General features: G+C 36.0%; 1 protein-coding gene across 2 annotated transcripts; it reads left to right on the top strand.

Annotated features, from left to right (window-relative positions):
- The first annotated feature begins 2,681 nt into the window (after window positions 1–2,681).
- Window positions 2,682–8,214, top strand: LOC132701255 (clotting factor G beta subunit-like). 2 transcript variants are annotated; one of them, XM_060669042.1, is made up of 7 exons: window positions 2,682–2,853; window positions 4,867–5,082; window positions 5,421–5,575; window positions 5,641–5,750; window positions 6,259–6,485; window positions 7,687–7,880; window positions 7,933–8,214. In XM_060669042.1, exons 1-7 carry the CDS (start codon window positions 2,793–2,795, stop codon window positions 8,137–8,139), a joined length of 1,170 nt encoding a protein of 389 aa, XP_060525025.1. In that variant the 5' UTR covers window positions 2,682–2,792; the 3' UTR covers window positions 8,140–8,214. The 2 variants fall into 2 exon arrangements, with proteins under 2 accessions (XP_060525025.1, XP_060525026.1); XM_060669043.1 differs by lacking the exon at window positions 2,682–2,853 and adding an exon at window positions 2,989–3,093.
- The last annotated feature ends 4,602 nt before the right edge of the window (window positions 8,215–12,816 follow it).

The following is a 12,816-nucleotide window of genomic DNA, read 5'->3' as shown; positions in this document are numbered from 1 at the left end:
CAAGTTATGTAGGTTTGTATACTTTATAGAAACATATTTCATTTGTAAATCAGAGAAATCACAGATAATTTTGTTTTAGTTAGAGTTTGTTTAAGTTAAAAAGTTATTATCTGAATAATAATTACACGGATGCCCAAGTGAAACTCTTATCGACATTCCAAAATATTTTGATTGTGAACAATTAGAACAATGTTCGTAACATTAACGATAAGATTTTGGATCTTGTAATTTGTTCTAGTCGACGGCGATCCAAATAGTTTTGTTGATGAAGATCTTCATCGTCCATCTCTTGTTGTGGAACTTAAGTTGCAGGGTTTCAAACAACAACTGTTATCAACTCTTTCAAAGCATGTGCCGGAATGACCTGGAATCGATTCGCGATATCAATACTAGAGTTAAAGTCTGTTCATAGATAGTTGCTTAGAATTTAATTATTTGGAGTTTGGTTAGGAACGATACTAAACAATATTTATTCATTTATGTATGTATTTATGTTTCAATCTAAAATAAAATTACAAATTATTTTTATTGCCTACTTAAATTACTTAAAATTATTCACATAATATCACTATCACTATCGCTATCATCCCCTGTTCTAATTATTATTTGCAATATGGATATACGATTGTTCTGCTTTTTCTATATGTTTAACAGAATTTGACCAACTTTGTGGAGGGATGTCTAAAACTTCGGTTTCTATAAGTTTGAGGACATTGGAGTTAACACGGGGAAAACATCGTTACTACGAATTACAGTTTTCAGCTGGTGCCAAACATGTTCAATGGGATTAAATATACAGCGGTAAGGTGGAAGAATTAAAACTGTATGCCCTAGATTTTTTGCATAATTATCACATTGTAGATTCAAGCTTCGTAGAACCTCAGTTAATTGCTTTTTGGTAAAATCTGCGTGAAAATAAATGTCGTTATTATACATGTAGTTTTGGATTGTTGCTTTTGTGTCACATGAAGAAGTGGTTTTAGTCAACTGTCTACTTGCGTTTTCCAATGACACTATTAGGAGGAATGTGTGGAACTAGTTTGTTTTTAAACCAACTTTCAAATAAATCAGCGGTGGTGTCTTCATGGTAATGCAGAGAAGAATCTTTAATATTTTTCGCAGACAGAAAAAGTCCATTTGGAATCCACCCATCTTTAGAGCCAGCATGTAAAATAGTTATTCTTTTACCTCTTTTTGATGGCGCGTTTGTTTTAGACTTATCAGTTGAGTCAACCCGACCTTTTTCCGGGGTATCATAAGTGTCGAACCAGGTTTCATTCAAGTAAATAATTGGCATTTGTTGTTTTCTGTAAATCCTATTTTTTTCTAGATATTGCCATTGCCGAATTCAAAAAGATTCCATTAAGACTTGCCTTTCGTCAATTTTTTTAAATCTAAAACCCATGTGTCGAATACACTTCCATAAGGTAGTTCTGCCACATTTAACACCGGTTTCATTTTTTTCAAGCCTCCTAATTAAGATATCTAATGTAGGCACGCCTTGTTCCTCGTATAACTGGTAAATTTTAAGCCGTATTATATCTTAATCACTTTCATCTACACTCGAGAAAATGTCAGCATCGCTTCTTTTTTTCCTCGCTGAAATGGGTTTATTCACATTTTTCCATACAGCTGATGTTGGAATTTTCGTCAAGGTGGCCGTTTCTTCTAGAGATGCTTACTTGCTGGCACCACGTTCAATGAGAGTCAAGTAAACATTGTTTATAACTTCCTTAGTCTCAATAGAATAGTGTTTTCTACATTTTGGCAGGAACATCTCCTGAGATACAGTAGACTCGCACATATTTTGCATAATTCGTACACGATTCAACACACTAATAAAGTTAAATTAAATAGTACATCAATCCAAAGAATATTAAACACAGGCAGGTATAAAATTATTTTCTATTACGGATCACAATTTTACCTAAATTTAAATTCCGAAACTTTAGGTAATAATCTTGTCGCATTGTATGTAAAGCAATTGGTCACTTTCTTATATCTATGAACAGACCATACTTCCAAACTGCAGTTTGATGAATTTTGCCATTTATCCTTTATAGTGTTCGTTATCCTAAGCGAAATTGATGATTTCTTTTCATTTTTAAATCTAAATCCGATTTTGTGAAGATATCCGCTTAATGTTCCACGATGGCCGTATTTCCAATAAGTTTTCCACAAGAATACTATATAGGCTTCGTCACAATAAAAAGAAAGAATTATTCTAACCCGATTTTATACAGCTCTAAGTAATGTACAAACTTGTTCATGCTAGAAGTGTATATTTTCGAAAATTTGAAATTTTTGGATCGATACTAACTTTACATACTTAAGACGACGTGTAAGCAGTACTTTAAGTGATATAGTCGCAGTTTTACGCTAGTCATTGTTCAATCGTTCGATCCCCGACATTCCATTGAACTCCGGGCTATTTGAGAAGTTGGAAAATACGTAAAATTACAAATCGCCTAATGGCCACGTTGCCAGATATCGCGTAGTATCGACTTTCCGCCCGCATTGCGTTCTAACGGAGAAACTTCCGGCAATTTTGGGTAAAGTCTCGCCAGTGGCGTACCCGCCGCTCGCCCCTTGACGGTTCCGCGTCGAAAATTGCGCGGAAAAGAAGAAGAGCGGTTTATTTTTACGTGATATCGGCAACGCGCTTATTATAATATTAATTGTGATCGCCCTGTGAGCGAGGTTATCAAAGTAAAAGCTGTAGCCGTCTTATTTCGCGGAAAACCCACGCCGTAACGTTTAAAAACAAAAATTAGTCGACGAGCGGCGGCAAAATGTTTGCGTTGTTGTTGTTAACGTCGGTTTTGTTTAGTGGTTTATCCGCATTGTCACCAGGTATGTAGATTTGCGCTTATGCGTTTGAAATAATCGCAGTTGGAGAACAATAATCGGCCGTTTAAAATTTCTGTCGATTCTAAATTAAAATGTCCAATTAGAGGTAACATTCAGTCAATTAGGGTATAATTGGCTTAAAGAATGCACGTTATTGCATACATCTCCGGTTATTTGTCGCTGGCAAACCTTTATCCATGTTATCAAATATTTAAAGCTACTCTCACTGTTAAATTGTGTTAGGTGAGTTATGTCATCACTTAATTTTGAGTTGTAAGTTATAATCCACTACTGAATTATAGAAATCAGGAAAAGTCAAATGTCTAGTTTTTTTTAAGGTTTTATGACAATACTCATTTGATACTGTGACTAGTGAAAAAATAAGTAACTTAAAATGCTATAAACTACGGTCTACTTAACATCCAGATCAAGGTTTACATTTTTTTCATAAAAAATAATAACAATTGCAAAATTTTTATCACACTTCACTTCACTGTTCCAGTTCAAGTTCTAATCCACAAAAATCAATTATAGATATCATGAAAATTTAAATATCTATTTCATTTCTTAAATTTTTATTACAAACAAAACTGTTAGTTAATAGTGAACAAATGGGCCACTTAAAATGCTACAGTCTATCCTCATATTAACATTAACATTTGATTTACATTTGATTTAAAGAGAATAATAATAAATGTAAAATTGAACTACACTAAGTCAACAATAACAAACTTTTACGCTCTTTATTTTTTAAACGCCACTGGTGAGTTTCAAATCATGAGTTAGCTACTTTTATGATTTGTTAGTTATAAAAGCTAGTATATTTTTAAATTTTATATTACAATGAGGCCAAAAATAAACCTTAACGTTAGATTGACATTTTAACAAAATAACAATAATTTTATAAAAAATATCAGACTTAATAAAAATAACTAACTTTTTCACTGTTTATTTTTTAACTTCTAACCAATAATGTGACCTTTATTCCACTGATGAGTTATAAGGCATGATTTAATAGTGAGTTATAAGTTACAATCCACTAGTAAATGTAGAAATCATGAAAAGAAAGCAGTCTCGTTTTTTTTTAATGACCGTAATTAGTGACCAAATGAGGAACTTCAAAGGCTACAATCAACGGTCTATCCACTTATTAACATTAACATCGCGTTGACAATTTATTTATAAAAAATAATAATAATTAACACACTTGTAAGTTTTAGTGAACTAGTAAATATAAAAATAATGAAGTACGTTTTTAAAGTTTATATTGCAAAAACAATTTGAAAGAGTTTATTGCAATTTATTATATTATCTTATTTATAAGTATTATATGAAAGTGATATATAAACTGTTGTACTAATGAGTTATTATTTAAATATCATTAGGAAAATTTGCCCGCATGATTTATATGTTATGATATATATTATAAATAACCCAATTACCTGATAAACGAATAGGTAATAATAATGGCAATTTTCAGGTCAATAAAAGCAAATAACGGCGATTAATAATATTCTTAATAATTTATTATTTTATTAATTTAAATTGTCAACTTAAGAATAGTAAAATTGTGTTAATATATATTTTTTTGTAATTTTATATTTTGCGAAAAACTCTATAAATAACGGACAAATGTAAGAACAAAATGGTACTGAATGTATAGAAAAACTCGCCTAAAAATAATATCTTATACAGGGTATCAAAAAATATAAAATTTATCGATAGCGTATGTTCCTGACTTGAATTTTTCCTATAAGCAGGCTTCAAATGCTATAAGATTGATATATTTAAAATTTCTTAATGAAAATGTTCTGTGCATATTGTTTATAACATCTTTATAGTTTTTATCTTTAAAGTTTTGAACTTATAAAATTGTTCTATAAGGTTATTTATAATATCTTCATAGAAAAATTGAAAATGTCACGTTTTCCACATGTACTGTCGTGACTAAATAAATTAAAACTTTACCTACAAATTTTACAATTTTTTTAAAACAATTATTATGACGCCTGCCAGGGAGCATCTGCCATGACAATGAGAACAACAGAGCAATGTGCGTCAGGCGGGATCAGTGTCCAGAGGTGCTCATGGTGTTAGAAGATGGCGAGGCACCTCAACCGTGCAAAACCAACGGTACCGAGCCTCTGGTTTGTTGCTATCAAATCAGTGCTCGCAACGGCGATGCCATAACGTTCGTCGACGTACGGCCGGTAGGAGAAACTGCCAAAACTAGTAAGCAGATTAGCTGGCCTTTCCTCCAAAGTTATACTGAATCATTCACACTCTCAAAGAAACAAAATTTGAAAGTATTCAAGTAATAAAACGATGTAGAGTTTTTAGAAAATAAAAAGATAAAAGTCACACAAAACACTAAATTTATTGTACGGAAAGAGAAGTGTATTATCTTAAATTGCAAAATTTTGAAAAAATTAGCTTCCTGTCGCCAGCGGAGTTCCGCAGGGTTCAGCACTTGGACCAGTACTTGTTTGATTAATTAAAATAATACTTAGTAAAAGAGAAATATTCTTTACTACGTGACTCTAGAGTCTCTCTATTAACTGTGTTTAAAGAATGCAGGCAGTATTCCAAATACAACGAACGAGTGGTCGTTTCGCCACTGCTGATGGCCAACGCGGAAGACCTCATCAATGACGAATGCGAGTTCGACAAAGTCGAACTGGTAGTCGGTGGCACCCTGGCCGAACCGAAAGAGTTCCCTCACATGGTAAATAACCGCTGTGGTTGTTATCCTGCGAGCAACGAGGCGTTGAAAGATTCTTTCGGTTTAAGGCCCAGATCGGTTACGGCGAAGCCCACGAAGTGTCCTGGGCATGTGGTGGTTCGTTGATAAGTGAAAATTTCGTCCTCACTGCCGGACACTGCCTTTGGAGACGGAACAGGTGAGCCTTGTTAAATAGTGGCCCATAGCTTGATTCGCGGTTGAAACGCTGTATTAAGTTCCGTTTTCAAAAAATGTTTCACAAATTTTTCTTTTTTAGTAAATATGCGTTGTTTTTTTCCTTTTTCCGCTTACTTAGTGAACCTGGGAATTTAAAAATTATTTATCCGTGTTCTGCGCCTCAAACTCTTCAATTTGACAATATGCCTGGTATATTTAATTCTATACACCACGGCGTATACCATCAGTAAAATCTAAACTGTGTTTCCATGAGTGGCGAAACTAAATTCGAATTCTTTAGAAATATTCATATTCCAAGATTTGCCAGGGGGATGGAGGCTTGTGCAGTGACCTAAAGCAACTACTTAGGTTACAACGATTTTATTCAAAAATGGCCTTTTTAGTTTGGAACACATATAAGGAGCTTAATTCTATAGGCTTAATTCTAAAGGTATTCATTGCAGATTCAGATTTAGTTTTTATTATATTTTTATTAAACCAATTTTTAGAGGAAACGCGAGTTTCGTGCGACTGGGCGTCACCAATCAGTCCGACACCAGTCAAGTTCAAATACAGCGTGTGCAAAGAACGTTTAAATTTCCTCGGTACGTTTTGGTGTCCCATTACAACGATGTCGGCCTAATCAGACTAGAGAAAAACGTCGAGATAAACTCTTACGTTAGGCCAGCTTGTATTCATCACACGCCGAAGATTCTCGAACATTCTAAGGTGATAGGTAAGATAGATGCTTGTTTTAATTTAATTTAAGTTTAAAGGAATTGAAATTGAATGGGTTGTCTAACCAAAACTTAGTGAAAGGGAAGGGGAGAATAGAAAGGGAAAGGAAAGAGCTTATTCTTAATATTTAATGTATTTGTAATTGTCATTTATTTATTTTTAAAATTATTATTTATTTATTTTTTAACATTAATGTAATTATAATTTAATGCTGTCATTATATTATTGTAACATTATTTTTTCCATTATTATTATTATTATTATTCCAATAATTATCTTATTATCTAACGTCTAGTAGTTATTTAGTCCGTCAATTATGGTTGTCAGTTCATCTATAGTCCGGTAGGGAGCGTTGCGTCTGTTAGTATCTAGGTTGTGATCAACAAGAAATTGAAGGTCTTTCCCAGTATACCATACTTGGTATGTCATGATTCTTTTTATTTTAATTTTTCTTTAAAATTATATACGATTTTGTAGACGAGCCCTGCATATTCCAATACATTTCTCATAAGCTTCATTTGTGTGAGCCAAAGAAGTGCCTGGAAGAGAATTTTACTTGGAATAGTTTTGTTATGCGCGATGTGAACTATCGATTTCTGTAGTAGTTCCAATTAAAATTTCATGCGTTGCATTTAATAGAGCCTCGCTTTCTACAAAACATTTCCACAACACAATGTAAATAAAATTATGAGACTTAAACGTCAGATTTTGATCCTGTTGCCATTTTCTACAAACAACTAACACTAGTGCATGTAAAATTATGGTAAAATGTGTGTAGGTGTAGGATTATGCAAAATATTGGTTAAATTAACTTTTTCTACTCCCGTCTGTAAAATACGTAATTACACACCGATCTAGCATGCCGGAAGCCTCATTTTACCACGTTAGTTTCTTTTCCCACGGATCGAGCCACTTCGCACATTTCCGGGATTTTACGGCACGGGTTTGGGAGCAATCGGATGTTTTCTCTTTGAATTTTGACTTTTATTAAACGTTTATTAAACACTCGCTCCGCTCTTGTCAAATAAACTCGTGAGTCAAATGCCGTTTACAAGGTAATATTCCTGAATTGATTGTTCATTACTACTCTTTCGAGATCGCTGAATTTAACTCCAGTTTTAGGAGTGTCACATCTCCTAAAACTACAACCTCTAGGTTGTTCTTAAACATTGAAACACTTTTGTAATTTACTGGCTCAGCTACCGGTTGGGGAGCGACCGCGTGGGCCGGTGACGGAAGCAGCCAGCTCCTCAAAGTCACCTTGGAGACGTTTAGCCATCAGCGATGCAACGCAACTTACAAGAGGACCTTCTCCGGGAGGCTAAAGTCTGGAATTCTCGATGATTTGATGATATGCGCGGGCTCCGAGAATGACATCAAAGATACTTGCCAGGTAAGACTTTACTTCTCTACCGGATGCCTCACCGATGCGTTTGGCGCTCTAGGGTGATTCTGGTGGACCTCTTCAAATATACCACGAGGGCGATAGAGACATAAGGTGCATGTACGACGTTGTGGGAATCACATCTTTCGGAATCGGTTGTGGCTTGTCCACCAACATACCCGGAGTGTACACTCGCGTGTCGAACTACGTCCAGTGGATAGAAGACATCGTGTGGCCGGCCAATGAGACTACATTGGAACCTCGTTAATCTATGTTCAGTTGTGATTAGTTGGAGCAATAAACATCGTCAGTATTCGCTTTGGTATTAATTAAACAACTTGCAAAACTCTCGGTTTGAAAGTAAGAGCTACAAAGCTTTTAAAATACCTAACAAAATATAGCATTTATTATGGCTTGACTTGACTGCGAAAGTTTAATCGCCAAATGTACAGTCACACCATCAGTGCGCCACTGTCTATTATTCTGTTCTCATGACAGCAACTTTGACGTGGCTGTTATTTTAAAAGTGCCATGTCCGCGTTAATTCTTATCTAGATAGAGACCAGTGGAAAACTGGATTTGTCGACACTATGAAATTAGAGAACAAAGTCGAGTAAACATTTGGCAAAGGTGCCGGTATTTTCGGCAATCATATAAATACAGCTGTTCGAGGTGGAATATTAATAAGATTGTTGTTATTATTTTCGGGAAACTACTCTTGAGAAAATGAAATTTTCGTTCGAGATCACAATCAAAGACTGTAATGGGTGCATATATGACGAGCACCAAAGGAGGGCAATATAAATCGGTCTTAACACATACTACAGGGTGCGGCAAAAAGGTAGGCAGGATTTCAAATAGTGGTTGTTCGGTTTGTAAAACCGGCAACACTGTGTACGTACTCGCGTTAGTATGCAATTTTCAGTTATCGACATGGCTTGGAGCGGAGTGGATCGTGCTTTCGTTGTCGAGGAGTTTATTAGTAATAGCAACGCAGCGCGCCTTTCGTAATCAGTTTGATGTCGGTCGGCATGGCGCGGTTCCGGATGGAAGAACAATTCGTCGGTGGGTTTTGCACTTCAGGGAAACAGATTCTGCGCTTAACCGAAAATCTACTGGCCGATCAAGGACAATAAGAACACCGGAAAATGTGAATGCAGTAAGAGTTTCCGTACAACAGTCTCCAAGGCGTTCAGCTCGTAAGCATGCAGCTGCTTTGGGAATTCCCGATAAAAATTTTAGACAACTCACTCCAAATGCATTCGTACAAAATGATGGTAGTGCAGGAATTAAGCGCAAGAGATTTTGAAACCCATACAAATTTATGCCGGGATATTCTTCAAAACATTCCCAGAGGCGCTGTATTTATGTCTAGCGATGAAGCTCACTTTCACCTTTCGGTTACCGTAAATAAGCAAAATTTCCGTTATTGGTCAGCAAATAGTCTACAGGAACTTCGTGAGCCACCTCTTTACAGTCCAAAAGTCACCGTCTGGTGTGCAATCTCGTAGTTCGACGTGTGGGGTATTTACTTTTTCGAAGAAGATATAATAACAGCAACAGTGAACGGAGATCGATATTTTGATAACAATTTCCTGCGTCCAAACGTGAACGAGTTGAACAACGATCAAAGAGAACATCTTTGGTTCCAGCAGGATGGTGCTACATCACACACAACGCACTAAATCTTCTTCAAGAAATGTTCCTAAACTAAATGGTGTCTTTACGGGGTGATCTTGGCTGGCCGCCACGTTCGCCTGATTTTTCGCGTTGCGACTTTTTTCTTTTCATCCGGTAATGATGCGCTTCCACGAGAACCTACAAGAGCGCCTCGACAATAATGGCCGTCACTTAAAAGACATCATTTTTAAAAAATAACGTTCTTAAATGGCATAAAATGTACATTTCAAAAATAATACAAAAAAATGTTTGCTTCATGTAGATTGTTTTTTATTAACATCCCAAATAGTACCTATCATTTTGCCGAACTTGCGATTGCGATCTGCGCAAGGATAGTGGAAAGGAAGCAACTTCTGCGGTAGAGAATTAACATATTTTCGGACAGTTAGTTAGTAAACCCCAGTGCCCGTTCAAGACAGTAATCAACTGCCAAGAAGCCTTATTCGTGTGAGGTGACAAAAAAAACAATCCTCTAGGGAAGCGAGGAGCAGAGACGTCACCAATAACAGCTGATATTGGCTATACAACGACAACCCGCAATGGATGCAATCAAAGCCTATTAGCAATGGTCAACAACTTCAACTTTGAAAATTCTCTGCACACCTCAAATGCTACGTACTATCCATTCCAATCAAAAATCAAAAACAAGCAATAAAAACCTGAATACTGAATTTTTTCCGAAGGTGCACTAGAATAATTAATCAGTTTTGGACAAACTATGTAACATTATATAGCTACTAGAGATATAGAGGCCCTGCCTATAAAGATGATAGAAGAACTTATGAAGCAACCATAAGAAACTTGAGAAGCTTGTTTTTGACCAGTGACCTTGATAGACGTGATTTAGGATGATGTTACAAGGACGTCATACACCAAACAATTTTTAACTGACAATAAGCTAATATCGTCCAGACTTTTGGTGGGTGACCGATTATTTTACTCCCTAGTTTTTGCAAAAATTATTGTACCTTTGCTTTCCGCCGCCGGCACAATGATTTAAATAAAATTATATGAATTTTAACGTCAGATGGTGCTCCTGTGCCATGTCCACTAACAACAAAATAGGCATGTAAAATTATGGTAATATGAACTAGCTGCGACTGTGGAAGTCTACCGTTGTTAAAACCGAAGTAATTCAAATGACATGAAGTTGCCATTTCAATCGCCATTGGAATTCTATAAACTGTTTTTCCGTGGTAATGACATTTTACCTAAAATTTTTTGACGTAGGTTGTACTCCGAACATTACCGGTCCTTGAATACTACGAAGTCTCATATAAAATAAAAACTGAGAGGACTGATGACAATTAGGGAAAGTTCTGAATTCAAATATTTGGGAATAATTGTTGATCCATATCTGAGGTGAGAAAATGACGTATGTTATTTGTTTAGAAAAACAAGTAAGTGGGTTATTTTTTATCAGATAAAGCAGGCTATGTCATGCCTTTACATCTTGTAGAGTCTTAGTTATGGCATCTTAGTATGAGCTCGAATGTATGGCAGTGCCCTGGAGAAACTAAACTTACCTACTGTATAACACAGATATGCCATAAATCATTCCCTTATCAATGTTGTGTGCACAAACACGATTAGCTATAAGACTCTTCCCGAAGTATATAGTTGAAGTTCAAGTTGAGACAAATATCCAAGTATATAGGATTTACTATTGCACTACTATGTCGATCCGTAGAAATTTATTGATGTAACTTTTTGCATATTATAGATTGAATTAATAGGAGTTTAATATTATGTCATATGACTCTTCAATAGAGGACTTTGTACTTCGTTTTAACTTGGTTTTATTTGAATGTTATAGGACTTGCGCAGTGTTGTTTTTTTACAAAGATGTAACACTAGAAGTAGATTTAAATATAAAAGCGATGAAGATACTATTGAATGGCATTTTAATTCGCCCTCCGGCCCTCACCTTAGAGGCATATTTGACCCTTATTCTTGGTGACCAAATCCTCACTTATAAAGAATTGTGTACTGTGCTTACGTTAATTGAATCAGTTCTAAATATTCGTCATTTAACTGGCACTTCATCCGACGTTAATGACATTAGCGCCTTGACCCCATTTTTTAAATATGAAACCTGCTTCTCCTTTGCCAAATCCCGACATGACCTCTAAAATTTTATAACCACTTATCATGTTGGCAACTGCTACAGCGTTTGTGTTTATAAGTAAATACGTAATGCTTTCTCAGACTTATAGAGTACTGTGTTGTATAATTTAACTTGGTTTTACTTGTTTAAAACAAGCCAATTATTTTACTTGTAAACTTAACAACAACAAAAGTTTTCACCAAGAACGTTGGAAACGTTGGAAAGTAGAGTATCTGCATACTTGGCGGTAAATGGTTAGTTGGTTAGAACCCTTGTTTCAATCAAATCACATAATTTCTAACCAAGGATGGTAAACCCTGTTTCTTCCAGTTGTCTCAACTGTTTTGACTCTCAAAGTTTTGATATTGGATATATAAAATCCGTGACTAAAGTACCAGAAACGTCGGGAGTGACTCACAACAGTGGTTAACAAAGCTGATAATTGGGTATTTTAATGAGAGAGTGGAAAAAAGTCATTTAAGAACCACAACTCTTCAGTGGCGGGCCAGCCGCGCATCCTTGCGGAACTCCAAACGGAATATAATCTCTCTAACGAGCTAAGAGTAACGCTTCAGCGAAAAAGGAACAGTCGCTCGAAGACATGTACGGTTTCTCGGAGCATTCGCATATGGGTTAACGATATAGTTTTTCCGCCGTCGTCATAGGGTGTGTTCCTTTTGGTGTAACATGGCGTAGGTTTGCCACGGGTCGCCAACGTACGTTCCGAGAAGCAATAAGTGCCGTCGTTTTCTAATGGTCAATTTGATAAAAAGCCTGGCAGATTTACGACCGCGACTCCGGGTTAGGTTCCGGGCGCAATGTGTGGGGGCCCCGGCGTCTTGGCCGCGCTCTAGGTTCACCATTGCATATAAATTGTTAAGTGGAAACACACTTTCACGTAGTATACCGTGCGTTTTTCTTTTCTTGGTCTTATGTAGTAACGATGAGTCCCTTGGAAGTTTTACTAAAATTTAAGGTTAAGGTATGCAAAGGAAGTGCGAATACTTAATCCACTTGCAGTGCGAAATTCCTGCAGATAAAATAGTGGGTCCATCGATCTATCGAACTCATTCATTGCCGATTAAATCATTGGGTGCTTGAATAAATGCAGAGAAGGACTCGTTGCTGGGCGAGTGGTAAAAAATTGATGTTCACAAG

This window comes from Cylas formicarius, unplaced genomic scaffold, assembly GCF_029955315.1.
Source record: "Cylas formicarius isolate icCylForm1 unplaced genomic scaffold, icCylForm1.1 PGA_scaffold_4__25_contigs__length_36172078, whole genome shotgun sequence".
In the NCBI taxonomy this organism is placed as follows: domain Eukaryota; kingdom Metazoa; phylum Arthropoda; class Insecta; order Coleoptera; family Brentidae; genus Cylas; species Cylas formicarius.
This window is presented reverse-complemented; position numbering and strand designations above follow the sequence as displayed.

Coding starts and splice junctions, on each gene's coding strand:
- LOC132701255 (XM_060669042.1), top strand. CDS start 2,793: ATGTTTGCGTTGTTGTTGTTAACGTCGGTTTTGTTTAGTGGTTTATCC. Junction 6,486..7,686: donor CGAACATTCTAAGGTGATAG/GTAAGATAGATG, acceptor TTACTGGCTCAG/CTACCGGTTGGGGAGCGACC. Junction 7,881..7,932: donor ACATCAAAGATACTTGCCAG/GTAAGACTTTAC, acceptor TTGGCGCTCTAG/GGTGATTCTGGTGGACCTCT.